Genomic DNA, 15,622 nt, shown 5'->3' on the forward strand with positions numbered 1-15,622 from the left:
ACTCCCTTATTAATATATTGTTATGCATATTTGATCAATTTATACTTATAGCTTTGTTATATTTAGGGTATTTCTAAAAAAGTATAGGTTCGATCACCCATATAAAAATCCCAGATACGCCACTGTGCACTAACACCTATTTCTAATCTTGAGTCCAAGTTGCACAATATTGACATAGGAGTTACCATGCAAGTAACTCCAATATAATTACACTATAATTATATATTTATATTTGAAAGTTTTTCTCTTAATTTTATGTGGAAAATTATATAGCCACACCAATAGTGTGTTTGGATAATGGGAAATGAGAGGTAGGATTAGGATTGGGAAATGAATGAAGGATTAGAATTAAATGGATGAGGGAGAATGAATGGTTAAGATTTAAAGAGGGGTGTGAAATCATTTCCATTAGACATTTGACAAACACTGCCTTGTGGTTTATTGGTTCCAGAAGTCTAGCCTGGCAAGCGTGGCCCATCGTACTATATGGGCCAGTTTGGCCCAAACATTAGAGAGAACAAATAAAGATCCAACAAATTTCTCTGTCTTTGTCCTGGATGCCTGGTGCGACACTCTTTCTCCAATTGGTGGATTGATTCCTCTAATGAAAAATAAACTGAAGTGGGTTGATGAATGATGATAACCTAAACTATGGACTTGTGATGCAGTGTGCGACTGCGCACTATCCGTGTGGTCCGCGGCCGTCGCCATCGAGCATCGGAGCACGGCGCATTGGCGCATCTCATGCCCCCGCACCGAACTCGAAAGCTCGAAAAGTAGGCTACGCTACATAAGATATAAAATATAAGAATATTTTATCTTTTTTACGACTAAAATATAATAAATTTAAAGATAAAATTTCGCATGTAGCTACAATACTATTGGAATATATGGGTCTAATTTTTTTATAATTTTATGACATTTGCTAGTTTGCGTGCATGGATTGTGTACGGGAAGCTTGTGTATATAAAATATGTTCCTGGTACACATATAAATATATAATATAAATAATAGTGTTATAAAACTTATATATACTCCCTCTATTGTTAAATATATGATGATGTTGTTGTTTTCTGGGTATGATGTTTGGCTATTCATTCTATTCAATAAATTAATGTAAGCATACAAAATATGATTAAAGTACTTATTAAATAATAAGATAAATCACAATGGAATAAAACATACATAACTATAACTGTTTAAAAAAGATGAATAGGTAAACGTCGTATTCAAAAGACAATTGTGGTTTATATATAAAATTGAAGGTACGTAGCTACTGTTGTTTATTTTTCATAAATTCGATATGCTTATATCCCCGGCCTTCGTACGACCAATAAACAATAAAAAGACAAATAAAAGACTACCACACATACATTTCTTCTCCTTTTTCTTATACTGTAGGTTTTTCTATCATAGGTTATTCTGTTCGTCATTTTCCTCGGCTCCTCACCTCTCTATACAAGAGCTTAATAGGTCAAGCTTATTGTTTCTTTTCCTGATTTGTGTGCCACATTAAGGTGTAGTGCTACCACATCACTAGCCACAATGCCACACCATCGCCCAAAAGTGTGGATATTATCTCTTTTTTTTTTACTTTTGTTGTAAATTTGCAAAAGAAATTTCTAATTTCCTCCATTTAAATTTTAGCATCAGTTATATCATTGAACTATTTTAGTGTGTTTGCTGGATTGTTCTGATAGTTAAGTATAATTTCATCACTTAATTCCGCACCCTTAATAGCAAAATCCTGAATCGGCGACTGATGTGACAGATGAGCATGGATGCATATATCAATGATAAAATTTATTTCGAGGCGCCTACAAATCAGGCGTTCGATTTTTTTTTCAAAAATCGGACGATGTTTCACTAAGTAGATCGAACATGTTTCACTAAATAGATAAAAATATTTCAGTCTTTTAGAAAGCTGAAACACAACCAAATCACCTCATGAAACATTTTGTTACAACGTATGAAATAACGGTTTTAAAAAAAATCAAGTGATGTTTCACCCTATATAAAAATAATGTTTCAACAAATAGCGAAAAAATGTTTCTATTCACTGCAACATTTGATCCATACATAGTGAAACATTATGAGTATACTGGGTGAAATATTTTGGTGGAAAAAAAAGGAACGGATTCCCTTAATAGAGGGTTTCCATAATATGTGGGTAATTTGTTGCAAAAAAATATTTCAATTCACTGCAACATTTTATACATACATAGTGAAATATCATGAGTACACTAGTTAAAACATTGTTGGTGGAAAAAAATAAAACGGATTTTCTTAATAGAGCATTTCCGTAATATGTGAAGGATTTGTTGTAACAGGAAGAGAGTGGTGGGGACACGTGGGGGGCGCCTGATTTTTCTTACGCGTGTCGGTCTCCCGATCCCGGCGTTTTCCAATTTATTTAGTTGTGATGTTACTAGAAAAGATGCCCGTGCGTTGCAATGGGTGAATACTATTTTAATCTTATTATTGTTATACGGTTTGGCTAGGGTGAAATTCACTGTGGGAATTTGCTTGGATATTTTTTTCTAAAAAATATTGAGCTGCAATTAGGAGTCCAAAATTCATAAATTAGCATGCAAGTGTTTTTAAAGAGATTTTTTATATGACTCCTTTTATATTTTCAAAATCAAACGAACTTAAAATCCGACTCAAACATGAATCTGTATTTCCAAAAGCGAATGAACTTAAAAACCGACTTAAACGCGGATGACGTACTAAAATACCGACAAAAATATTTTTAATTTTTATAATAGTAGAGAAGAGATAGAGATATATAGTAGAGATTAAAAATTTAAAAAGTTCAAAAAAATAAAAAAAATCTTCGCAACATGGGCTTCGGCTATGACAATACTGGACCTTGTCTTTGTCTCCCGCGTTCATGGGCCTGCATGCTTAATCAATCTCGTTGGCAAAAAGAAAGCGTGGGTGAATCGCACACGAGATTGTTTGCGCGGGCTTGCTCTCTGTTTCGCTGTTAAAAAAAAACAAATCCGATCATTGCGGCATGGATCAACGATCTGATGCGTTAGGGGGTAAATTGATACGGACTCACGATGCAAACCAAAAGGATGACGTACTAAATTTATTGACAAAAATATTTTCAATTTTTATATTTGTAAAGAGAAGAAAAAGAGAGAAGTCGTGTTAGTACACTTCTCCTTGCATGCTGGACCAAATCTTTCCGAGATTATCCTTCCCCAAACGATTAAAAATCCTGACCAACTTTATCTCCACGTTGCTGAGCAGTGAGCAGAGCTAGTATATCTCGGATGAGCATTGTTGTTTCTTCTTTGCGAGTTGTGAACGAAGTTTTGGAGCCATCGACTCGGACAACGAATCGGACAAGTGCGTATGGTGACTATGGTCATATGAACTTGAGAACAGTCAAGTGGATAGTGTGATCAAAGTGATCATGAGCTCACGCTAACAGAGGTGGTCTCACATGGCTACACGGCCTGCACCGCTGAGGAGTCGAGGCACACATTAATAACGATTAAACCAGATCATGCAACGCGATTCCATCAGTTGCCTTTTTCTTTCTGTGCTCCTTTATCACTTTATCAGTGATGCATCGTAAACTAATCCTTTTCTTTTTTTCCCTATCACGACACATCTCTTGTTCGTCGTGTAGAAAAGAAAACGTTATTTACAGAAGTATAATAAAAAAATATATAGATGGATTGTGGATTTGTTATGCTGAGACGTGATGATCAGAGTTTTAGACATCAAAGTATCAAAACCAAATATCCAGTGATAAGGAAAGATATAATTTTATCATATCGTATTAAATCTTTAGTTTAGTTTTAGTAATCCACTGTTAACAACTACGATCGATGTCATGTGCCGCATCTTCACCGTCCATCTTCTTTCGAGAAAGGAATGAAAACGGCCACGGAAGGTCCTAACTAAGCAAGTGTCATTTTCATATAAGTGTACCATTTCTAACCATTTTTTTATTATAGTACTATATAAATTTTGATTTTCCTAATTTGTTTAGCGTTGTTTTGGTATTGACACTGAATAGTTAAATTGATGAATATGCTCTATTCCCAACCGGCTGAGAATCATTTTGAATAGATGTTGCACCGTTTCATTCCTATTTCTATATGCATTTGCCTATGCCTCTTTATCCTCGCTGCCCCATGAAAGTCCCTACCTCTTTCCTAATCCATACTCGTTGTTGCCCATTTCTCTACACCTTCTTGATTTGCATGTTCTCCTTTGTTCCCTCTTCGTTTGCAATGTCTATAGATTGCAGTTGATTTGTGGACAGTCGTTGATGCCATTTCGTTTGCACCAAGCTGTTGTCCTCCCCACCCAGTTCTTTCCCACCATTTCTGCACCGGTAACCACGACGGGGCTCCTATTTGCCGCTGATTATGACACCGGATTGAGAAGGGGCACATGGCATTGTGTTCGTCAATGGTCATATGGACTACATGTTACATCAACGAGTCTAACAACGGTCGGAAATGTTGTATGTCTAGATTTATAGTATTATAAAATATCTTATTTAGTTTTAGATTTTTATATTTTAGGAATAAAGGGAGTAGTATTTGATTGAATGTAGAGATTCTTGTAATAGGATTCCTTTGTTTGGTTTGCTTGTATTCTTAATTCGCCGATCTAGATTTGTCCGCTTCACCTGGTGCTTGCTGCAGAGTGCAGACCACCTCTGAATCAGGTTGGTTATCTGTTTCTGCAGATGCTTTGACCAAAGGATTGTGCACAGTAATTGACAAGACATTTAATCAGTTATTAGTCAATATTGGTTATGAATGGTTCAACTTCATTTTTTAGTAATATGTTGTAGTAGTCAGATACTCCCTTCCCTTCGTCCTTAAAAATACAAACTTAGAATTGAATATATCATACTCCACTCCAGTTTATATTATAACGTATCTAAAAAGATCTATCTAAATTTATTATAGTAGGATATGTTACATCGAGTTTTAAGTTTTTTTAAAAGAACGGAGGGAATAGTTCTCATCGTGTTGTTTTATTTATCATCCTGCGGGTTAATGACTTCAGATAGTTCTCCTGGTGCTGTTTTTATCGTCCAGGTCTTGGTACAGGTTTAGTCAGCAACTATGATGATATAATTACGCCTTTTGTTCTCCTTTCATGTAGAAGATGTAGATGCACATAATAAGAAGGGTTAATTGGATCATTGTAAATTTGCTTATTAAGAAAAATAACAATATAATTCGTCTATTCAGAGCCATGCCATTAGTATTTTATAAAATTAAAACCGTGCCATTACTGTCACGTTTTCTATCAACTCCTTCCATACAACACCGATGAGAAGCCACCTGCGGATCTGCCCCAATGCCACAGCATCATCACCGTCTCTAGCCAGAGTCGCGAAGGCCGCGGCGTAGCTGCCCCTGCACCAGGGACGCTCCCATCCACGAATCGTGGGTAACGCACCGAGAGCGGCGGCGCACGGAAGCCACGGCCATGGGCGGCGGCGGCGGCGACGACGCGCTGTACGCGCGGTGCCTGGTGACCCTGTACCTGATCAGCCCGATCACCGTGTTCCTGCTCCGGTTCGTGTCGGCGCCGTACGGGAAGCTCTCCCGCCCCGGGTGGGGTCCCGCCGTGCCGGCGGCGCTCGCGTGGTTCCTCATGGAGAGCCCCACCCTGTGCCTCCCGCCCCTCGTCCTCTCCGCCGCCGCCTCCTCGTCGGCGCTGCGCGCCGCCGCTCTCCTCCCGGCCGCGCTGTACGCGCTCCACTACGTGAACCGCACGCTCGTCCACCCGCTCCGGCTCCTCCGCCTCCGCCGCGCGCCGGCGCCCGTTCCGATCCTCGTCGCCGCCTTCGCCTTCGGCTTCAACCTCCTCAACGCCTACGTCCAGGCGCGCTCCTGGGCGCTCGACGCCGCCGCGCCCCACAGCACCGCCACCGCCACCGCCACGCCCGCGGCCGTCGCCCGCTGCCTCGTCGGGCTAGCCCTCTTCGCGTGGGGGATGCGGACCAACATCGCGGCGGACAAGGCGCTCCTGAGGCTGAAGGAGGCCGGGAAAGGGTACCAGATTCCCCGCGGCGGGCTGTTCGACGTGGTCACCTGCCCCAACTACTTCGGCGAGGCCGTGGAGTGGCTCGGCTACGCGCTGGTGGCGTGGACGCCGGCGGCCTGGGCCTTCTTCCTCTACACCTGCTCCAACCTCGGGCCGAGGGCCAGGGATCACCGCCGGTGGTACGTCGGCAAGTTCGGCGACAAGTACCCGGCGTCGCGCAAGGCGTTCGTCCCGTACATCTACTGATTCCTCTGTTATTGCTGATGGATACGTATCGGCCAGGGAGTGATGCGCATTGTGCTTCACCTCGAAACAGCTTTTGATTCATACTGTTGGCATGCGCATGTGGTTCTGTTGGATTGGAATAAAAATGAGCCGTATCGTGGCTGTTTGTCCCGCATCTATGTCTGGTTCTACCAATTATTTTGTATGAGCAAAGCTGCAACGGTATATTATGCTATTTTAACGACGACTCAAACATTTCGTGATTAGTTTGCTTTGTATATTACTCGCTCCGTTCTAAAATATAAAAATTTTTAAATCTCGACACAATCTTCGAGATACTACTTGGATCAATAATATTTATACAAGTAAGATGTTTTAAAGAAAAAGAGTTACATATTATGATAGTTTGTTTAATAATAAATCTAGTAACATCAATTTTATATGATTGATTTTTTTATTTTTTATTAATAGTTAAAGTTTAAAATGTTTAACTTGATACTACGCTAAAAATATTTATATTTTAGAATGGATGGAGTATGCTATACTGATATTTAAATAGTCTCCGGGGCCAGCGAAAAATTGTCAAAACGACTACGTGAAGCATGAATAGATCGTTGCTTCAGACCTTCAGTGCTGTCGACCTGTCGTAATCTAACACAGCTTTGGTCTACCGCAGGCCGCAGCTTTCGTCTTTCACTAGCGAGTAGTGATAGTGATATTGCTGAGGGGTCGACGAGAGATCAGAGGAGTTTCCTCACTCCCACGGGCGGTGGACTTATCAACATAAACAGTAAAGACCAACTGTTAGCAGCATAAACAGTTGCCAAATGGCAAAGTGCATTTAGGCTATATTTGGATAACTTCTATAAGCTACAGCTTCTTTCAGATTCTCCGACTCCTCAAAACAGTACGTACCTGTTCAGATTAATGTTAAAATCAACCTTACCAAAATTTAGCGATACTAAATTTTTGATAAGTTGATATAATTACTAAATTATGGTAGGATGGAATAAAATTTAAACTTTTCTACGCGCGTTACCAATATTTCGTAACAAACTAAGTGCAGCTATATATTTATCAATTTTATTAAACAATGGTATGATTTAAAATGACACCAATCTAAATAGGCCCTACATATTCTAAGTCAGAAGCTAGGTTTCTCAGATATTACCTAGATTCTTATATTTTGTAGTTATAAAATCTAAAAAATAAACAAGAAGTAGAAGCTAGATACTAACTAGTTGTTTCTCAAAATTTTAAGCCCCGTTGAAAGGGTATGTAACCTGGTGGTTGCAGTGACCTGAGTAATACGCCAAGGTCCTGAGTTTAAATCGCGAATTTTAAATTGGGTTATTTAAGGGCTAAGTTTCCTATTTGATAGGCTAAGTTCCTAATTTAAAAAAGGAATTTCAGATTGGGTTATTTGAGGGCTAAGTTTCCTATTTGATAGGCTAACTTCCTAATTTAAAAATGGCTGCATAGAATTTCAGATTGGGTTATTTGAGGGCTAAGATTTCTATTTGATAGGCTAAGTTCCTATTAAAAAAGGCTGCATCTATTTGATAGGCTAAATTCTTAATTTAAAAAGGGTTAATTAGATACATGCCATTAAAAATTCACCGGTTTTGAAATATACCATTACTATTTGCGTATTTGGAACGATGCAATTGATATTTGTTTGTAATTTCAGTGGTGCCACTAAGACACGTATTTTGCATGTATTGGACGAAAATGCCATCATCTTCTACCTCGCTCCCTCTTCTCTCATCTTCAAGCTCTCTCTCCCCGCTGCTTCAACTCCGGCGCCGTCACCGCCGCTGCTGCTGCCGCTGCCGCGCCGTTGCTGCTCGCCGCCGCTCCGCATGCCGCACCGCCGCTGCCGCTCACCGCTGCCGTCGCTCTGCCGCCGCTGCCGCTCGCCGCTCGCGCCGCTGCTGCCGTTGTTACTCGCCGCTCGCGCCGCTGCTGCCGTCGCCGTTCCGCCGCCCGCCGCTCCGCCGCTGCCGCTCGCTCCGCCACTGCCGCTCGCTCCACCGCTGCTACTCACCGCTCGCTGCTGCCGCTGCTCCGCCGCCGCTGCTGCCGTTGCTGCCACCGCCGCTCCGCCGCTGCCGCTCGTCGCGACGCTGCCGCTGCTGCCGCTCGCTCCGCCGCCGCTGCCGCCGCTCGCTCCGCCGCCGCCTGTTCTCTGAGCTGTGGAAGAAAGGAGAGGGGAGAAAAAGAAGCAAAGAAGGGTAATTTGGTCTAAATTTTTTCGTAAATGGTAGGTAGTGGCATATCTTAAATATGTGTAAAATTGTAATGGCATGGTTCCAAATACGCGAATACTGATGGTATATTTTAAAACTGATAAATTTTTAATGGTATGTATCTAATTAACCCATTTAAAAAAGGCTGCATATATCCGGTTAGATATAGAGGCCAGATAAAAAATACCCTTCTTTAAAAAAAATTAAGCTCCATCTAAATTAAGCTTAAGCTATTTTGCAACAAGCATGTTTTGGTAACAAAGAAAGATAACCAAAAATTTGAATCGTTTTATTTTGTGACGGAAGATTCCATTCAGTACATCTCACAAGTACCTTGTTCCAGACCAAATACATATATATTAGCATAAAGCAAAAGAGGGTTGCGTTTTCCAGCGCACTTCAAAGTGCCAGCTTCACTCGTTGCTGGGTTCTCCGCGCTCCAGCTTACAACGGAAGCAAGTGTTATTCACCGTGGATCGTTATCTAATCCTTATTATTGCATAATATAGCGTCCATCTTGATGAGCTTCGTCTTGGTGCATCTCGTATTTAGGAGACAGGGCTAGCAGTAATGCCCCATATTTCCTTTGCATACTGAGCGATAGTACGGTCGCTGCTGAATTTGCCACTTCCAGCTGTGTTCAGTATAGACATCTTGATCCATTTTTTCTTATCCCTGTCAGAGAAACAGGATTTAATCAAAGCATTCAGTGCAAGAACAGATAGCAATAAGAGCGCAATGTTCTTGTGTTTGGTTGTCTCACATAGGTTGTGCAGAATTACATACTGGTTGAGTTGTCATATTAATTGATTGCTATTTGCTAACCATATTACGGGTCGTGGATAAGGCTGAGCCAGAGCAGTAGGCCCTCAACAGAAGAATGCAAACTGATCACATTTTGATTACTATAGCAAATTCAGAGCACTAAGAGTACATTAAAATTTCCCATAGCATTAAGACCTGTTGGAGCATGGTTATGTTTGTTCAAGAATTTGCAATGTATGGAGTAAGTAAATGCAAATAGCATGTTTGTTATCCTTACTTGTAGGCTTCATCAACCTGGGCCTGTGCATCAATATAGCTTGGGAAATCATAGCCAACGAGGAAATAATCACCACGACCAAATCCAGAATTTCCTTCAAGAGAATCCAAGAGGGGAGCATAGTCATAGGTGCCAAAAGCACCACTCCTTATAAGCTGCTTGGCTTCTTCAAAACGTGGGTCTGGTTTGAACTGTTGGTAACGTAAGCAAGGTTAATGATAATTCATCCACTTGTGAGAAATATATACCAGATCAATAAGCTAACAATACCAACAAATTCAATTTAGCTATTTGCAAGTCAAGCTCATCTAATAATGGTTGTATATCACTTATCTACTAGAAAATATCTTACCAAGCTTCGTTCAAAAGAAAGAAAATATCTTACCAAGCCATTCTCTCTATCCTTCCTCAGCCCAGCAACTTGATCTGCCTTGGCACCAAAAAAGAAGAAATTTTCTTGTCCCACTTCCTCTCTTATCTCAACATTAGCTCCATCAAGAGTACCAATGATAACACAACCATTCAGAGAGAATTTCATATTACTCGTTCCACTTGCTTCCATGCCTGCGGTACTGATGTGCTGTGACAGTTCACTCCCAGGAATGAGCACCTCGGCCACAGATACATTGTAGTTGGGAATGAACACCACCTGAGAGGAACAAGGAGGTCCACATTTTAATTCAAAATTACAATCAAATATTTGTGTAAGGATTACAAATCTAGATTATCTTAATATTACTCACTATATGATAATGACATTATTTTGAATAGATGGTGGACATATAAGACTCTGATGGCCAATTTGAGAAGTGACATGTTTGTTTTGGATGCGATAGAATGCAAAAGTTCCATACCTTTAGGTATTTATTAACATCAGGATCATTGTTCACCACAGCACCAACATCATTTACCAATTTTACTATTCTTTTGGCATTGGTGTAAGTCGCGAATGCTTTTCCCCCTATCATGACAGTGCGTGGCGTAACTTTTTGTCTCTCCTCTGCACTCATTCCCTACAAGATTCATAAGGCTATTTCAGAACCGAAATATTGAGAACTTCCATTTAAATTTAGACAAGCATAGTATTACTGAAGAGTATGGGGAGTCTTTAGTACCTTTAACTTCTTGTATCTGTAAACAGCTCCCAAAATGTTTAGCAGCTGTCTCTTGTACTCATGAATGCGTTTAATTTGTATATCAAAAAGGCTATTTGGGTCGATTGTAACACCTGTCACATCCAACACATGCTTGGCTAGGCGTTTTTTGCTAGCCAACTTAGCTGATGCCCACTCAGCATGAAGCTTTTCATCATCTGCAAACTGTAACGCTTTCGGTTATACTTAAGTAGTCAGATGAGTAATAGCAAGGAAAAATGGTGCAAGGTTTAGAAGGATGCACACATACTTTCCGAAGTCCGGTAAGAAGATCAAGGTTGCTTGTCCACTGATCTGTTTTTAGCCATTTTGTTACTATTTCACTCAACTCTGGGTTGCAGAAACGGAGCCATCTACGAGGTGTAATTCCATTTGTTTTGTTCTGAAATTTGTTGGGCCATATAGAGAGATAGTCTGCAAAAAGCTCTTCCTTCAAAATGTTGCTGTGTAACTCAGCCACTCCATTCACCTGTGGAGAGAATTCAGCACACTTCAGTACGACCTCCTCAACTTATATGAGAAAGCAAATAATGTTGACATACTTAAAAAAATAGTGGGGATCCATATTGATGGTAAGATGGTCAAGGTAGTTTCCATTAGAATGGACATGATGAATAGTTGTGTTGTGAAAAAGGTTATAGAACATTGAGCATCAAACACAAATAACTGCACTTACCGTATGGGCAGACACTACGCACAAATTTGCCATGCGCACTACTGGCTTCTGAGGATTTGAGTTGTCTAAGATTCTCATGGAGTCAATCTTTCCCTCCATTTCCTTCCAGGTGGAGATTACCATTTCTTTGAACTGCAAGCCAATTGCACTAGGTGTCATATTTTACCATAACTGTAGTGTATAAAAAGTATGCATACATGTGACATGGCACTTACCCGCTTGTCAATTTCCTCGATAATTTCCATGTGTCGTGGAAGTAATTTCCTCATTACAATCTGCGACCATTTCTCAAGGGCTTCAGGAAGAACAGTGTGATTGGTGTAGGCAATTGTTCTGGACCATTCAAATAATTTATTGATTAGGTCAAGCTTTTAAGTTGAATTACTCTTGTTAAAATGAAAAGCGGAAAAATAAACAATGGTGGAAAAAGATAAGAAAAGAGATCAAATTATATTGTCACTTGTCATATTAGAGCTCACTTATTTGTGATATCCCATGCTTCATCCCAACCAAGTCCCTCCACATCCATGAGTAGCCTCATCAGCTCAGGAATCGCAAGAGTTGGGTGAGTGTCATTCAATTGAACAGCAACTTTTGCAGGGAACTCACTCCATTTCCCAGAAACTCTGTCAGCTTTCCTTTCTTTAAACCTGAAAAAAATATCCTGCATATAGTTCATTGTCAGTAATGCTTATGAACAGTCTTCAGTCCTTGCAGATATTAAAAAAATCAAGACACTGAGAAAGCTTAGATTAAAAAAAAACTTAAAAGTAAAAATAAAGAGTGACCCAAATGTTCTTGGATTGAAATGATGCTCATGATAATTTGTTAAATTTAACTCTCCTTTTTTTAGATAAAAATATAACTCTCCTTGATACAACTCGGTTTAACATTCTCCCATTCAAGACAGAAAAGACATATAGAATGTTGCAACAATAGATCACTACAACCATCACTCTTTAATGAGTATCGCACAACAACAATTCACAACAAAAGACTGGTGTGGACATAGGAGGCACTGTGATAGGTTTCTCTTACAGTAACCATGCTTCCAAATAAAATTAATTATTACCTGAAGCGATGCACTGCAAAGGAAATACTGTTGCTTCAGTCTGAGAAGCTTTCCTTCTTCTGTAGCATCACCGGGATAGAGAACGGCACATATCTGCAGAGCCATAGACAAGAGACGTCTATCAACATAACATTCATTAAGGGAAAAGAATGGCGAGAATATACAATAAAAGATAGGAAATATATAGCACAACATTTTCTACTGTAATTCTTAGTTAAAATGGACCTATAGCCACAATTGAAAACCATGCCAAACTACAAGACACAACTTGTGTTTTTTCAGTGACCAACTAAACTGTTTGATTAAAGATATACTGTAAGCTGTTTGATTGAGATATATTCACCGTTTAAAAAGGTACTGTACTGAGAAACACAACATTGAGTTAGGTTGTATATACTACATTGCTGTTTCTATTTCTTAAAAATGACTGATAGATGTTTATTTGACAAAAGAATAAATATTGATCAGCAGAAGTATTTGCATCAATTAAAGGCATCAGTCTTGATTTAGTCCCTGCTAATGCAACTTAAATGCACAACTGACAAAATCAGTTCAAGATGAAATGTCACCTGTTGTGCCCTAGCATGAAGTTGAGCAGCGGACTCATACTGGCCATCATTGAATTGAAATAAGTTAAAATCCTCCGCACTAGCTTTTGCGTCCCAAAGACGAAGACTGATTGCATTTTTTGTCTTGTACCCAGGAATTGGCACATCATATGCTAAAGCATTGAGAACTTCTCCCCCCACCCATTTACGACTAAACAAAAGTAAACAAGCAGTTAAAAGGACAGAAATCCTTGCAGTAAACACCAATTTACAGGTATGCCTGCTATGGGGCCTGCACAATGCATGATAATTCCAATGTACAGAATTGCAACTATCATGTCTACCAAGCCAAAAATAAGAATTGTATTAACCCTGTTTCTTTTAAACAGCATGAAATAATAGTACTTTGAAACAAGAATAGTGTTGGCAAAGCATTTCTCATGGGTTTTGGTCATTTGATCCAGTTGCCAAAAGAGTGAAAAGAGAAGTAGAGGTCAAGAAAATGCGCTGAAAAGGCCTAGCAAAGCAAGCATAATGTTCTTTCGTTATATCCAAGAATGATCCTAGATCTCTAAATGGAGTTGAAGAAAATAAATCTGATTCAGGCACCTTTTTTTTTTAATATGGAGGGCAACACAAGCTATATAATGTCATATTTAACTATTAGTCAACATTTTCTAAAAAAATGGAACTTGTACTTACGATCCATCTGGCAAAATCTCAACGTGGCCAAAAAATCTGATTGGGTATACAATGTCATGCCTGACAATTTCCCATGGGCTGAACTTCTGAAAGAAATAAACATGTGGCTCATCAGCAGCAGCTAGAGAAACTGATGACGAGAGAGGAACTTGTGTACATTCCAGTTGGTACCTCAAGCCAATCTTCAGCAATTTCTTCCTGGCCTTCCTTGGTGATGCATTGTTTGAATAGACCATATCGGTACCGCAGACCATATCCCCAAGCAGGCAAATTTAGTGTTGCCATCGAATCCAAAAAGCAAGATGCGAGCCTACCCAAGCCACCATTTCCCAGAGCTGCATCTTTTTCCTGAGTACAGAGCAGAACACATGTTTAGAAAATGGATACGGTACAACTTCTATGCTTTTGAACCATACTTTATTTTGGTTAAACATCGGATCAAATCTAATCCATCTAACCGGATACTTCAACTGTTTCTAAAATAAGAATACATACAAGCGTTATTCCCGTTAGATTATGGCACAATCAAACAAAGCGCTAGCTAGTTTAATAATGACGCTAACAAGCGATACTGTACTAAAATAGTCTTCAGAAAAAAAAAAAGAGCACGTTTTAATTTAGAAAACACTCAAAGGGAGCTCACCTGCCCGACGAGGGCCTCGAGCTCGTACCCGAACTTCTTCACGGCCTCCGCGTAGGCGCCGGTGATGCCGAGGTTGCCGACGGCGTTGGTGAGCGCGCGGCCCTGCAGGTACTCCATGGAGAGGTAGTACGTCTGCTTCGGATCCGTCTTGTGGAAATGCAAGTACGTCTCGTTCCATCTCTGCACACACGCGGGGGAAGTAGAGATCACACCTCTGGGCCTCTGGCCTCGGGCACGGCCGGGCGCCGCGACGAACGCTTAGGATTCTGCGTGCTCACGAACCTGGACGAGGTGGTCGCGGACGCTCTCGGCGGTGGAGTAGAAGGCCTGCTCGGGGCCGAACGCGAGCGGCGAGAAGTGGGGGCTGTACTGCGCGTGGAAGGAGATGTTACCGGCGATGGCGGCCGGCTCCTCCGACGCGGGGCTGGCCGCCGGCTTCACCTTCTCCGCCGCGCCGCACGCGGCGCCGTTGCTCTCCGGCATGGCGGGCGGGCTCCCCGGTGGGGAATTGCGTCGAGCACTTGGTGAGTGAGTCGATAAGGCGTCGGAGTTCGGCTTCGGGCAGAGGCACCGAATGGAATGGAACGGAACGGAACGGTAAGAACTCTCGGCGAGGGGGCCTTTTCTAATGGAAGGGTGAGGTGTCACGTGACTCTTGGGGTGGACTAGAAGAAGCAACAGATCCGATAAATTGGGCGTGACGAAGAAATTTTGGAAAACGCAGAGATATTTTTATTTTAAGTGGTAGAGGAGAACTGAGGGAGAGAAAACGAAGGCTCATCGTTTGTTTTCTGGCTCCTTTGCTCTTTTCCCGGACATATGTATATTTTTGGATGCAAGTACACCACAAATTAAGGTTAACCTCTAATCAAAATGTTGAATATTACTCACAACAAAGAGAAATAAAAAATAAATGAATACTTCTACATTGTATCAGCGCGAGTGAAAAATTGTTCCAAAAATTTAAAACCTTGGACTATGAATCAAAGCTCGTCCACTTGAAATTTTTCCATCATTTGTGGCTTCTTCAAGGTTTTTTCTTCAGGGGGCATTTAGCTGTTTGTCACGTTTAGATTTGACGTTTTTATCACTCACATGTCAATATTAATGGATTCAGTATGTATTTATGACACGTGTATTCAGTGATATATTGTTAAACACCATGGATAAAAGTCGTCGATGATGAATTGTTAAACACCACGAGCAAGAGTGACAAACTCTTAAAGAGATAATCTAAGAAATACCACTGACAAGCGTTCAAATCCAAAAAATACC

General features: G+C 40.7%; 2 protein-coding genes across 2 annotated transcripts; one reads left to right on the forward strand and one right to left on the reverse strand.

Moving 5' to 3' along the window:
• Positions 1-5,305: 5,305 nt before the first annotated feature.
• LOC127755875 (protein DEETIOLATED 2) lies at positions 5,306-6,363 on the forward strand. The gene has a single exon (XM_052281495.1). It carries the CDS (start codon positions 5,476-5,478, stop codon positions 6,280-6,282), a length of 807 nt encoding a protein of 268 aa, XP_052137455.1. The 5' UTR covers positions 5,306-5,475; the 3' UTR covers positions 6,283-6,363.
• A 2,415-nt stretch (positions 6,364-8,778) lies between these two features.
• On the reverse strand, positions 8,779-14,988 carry LOC127780861 (alpha-glucan phosphorylase, H isozyme). Its single transcript, XM_052307835.1, has 15 exons — positions 14,630-14,988; positions 14,348-14,527; positions 13,876-14,052; positions 13,705-13,790; positions 13,024-13,213; positions 12,455-12,547; positions 11,862-12,046; positions 11,598-11,715; positions 11,383-11,514; positions 10,957-11,175; positions 10,668-10,871; positions 10,407-10,565; positions 9,938-10,201; positions 9,553-9,743; positions 8,779-9,185 (listed from the first exon to the last, which is right to left on the reverse strand). Exons 1-15 carry the CDS (start codon positions 14,828-14,830, stop codon positions 9,059-9,061), a joined length of 2,526 nt encoding a protein of 841 aa, XP_052163795.1. The 5' UTR covers positions 14,831-14,988; the 3' UTR covers positions 8,779-9,058.
• Between the last annotated feature and the right edge of the window lie 634 nt (positions 14,989-15,622).

Source organism: Oryza glaberrima, chromosome 1 (assembly GCF_000147395.1).
Source record: "Oryza glaberrima chromosome 1, OglaRS2, whole genome shotgun sequence".
In the NCBI taxonomy this organism is placed as follows: Eukaryota; Viridiplantae; Streptophyta; class Magnoliopsida; order Poales; family Poaceae; genus Oryza; species Oryza glaberrima.

What these genes read in the sequence shown, in the direction of transcription:
- LOC127755875 (XM_052281495.1), top strand. Translation starts at nt 5,476, where the DNA reads ATGGGCGGCGGCGGCGGCGACGACGCGCTGTACGCGCGGTGCCTGGTG.
- LOC127780861 (XM_052307835.1), bottom strand. Translation starts at nt 14,830, where the DNA reads ATGCCGGAGAGCAACGGCGCCGCGTGCGGCGCGGCGGAGAAGGTGAAG. An exon ending in TTTGCAGTGCATCGCTTCAG is followed by an intron (nt 12,047 to 12,454) that starts GTAATAATTAAT and finishes AACTATATGCAG; the next exon opens with GATATTTTTTTCAGGTTTAA. An exon ending in TCGAGGAAATTGACAAGCGG is followed by an intron (nt 11,515 to 11,597) that starts GTAAGTGCCATG and finishes ATTGGCTTGCAG; the next exon opens with TTCAAAGAAATGGTAATCTC.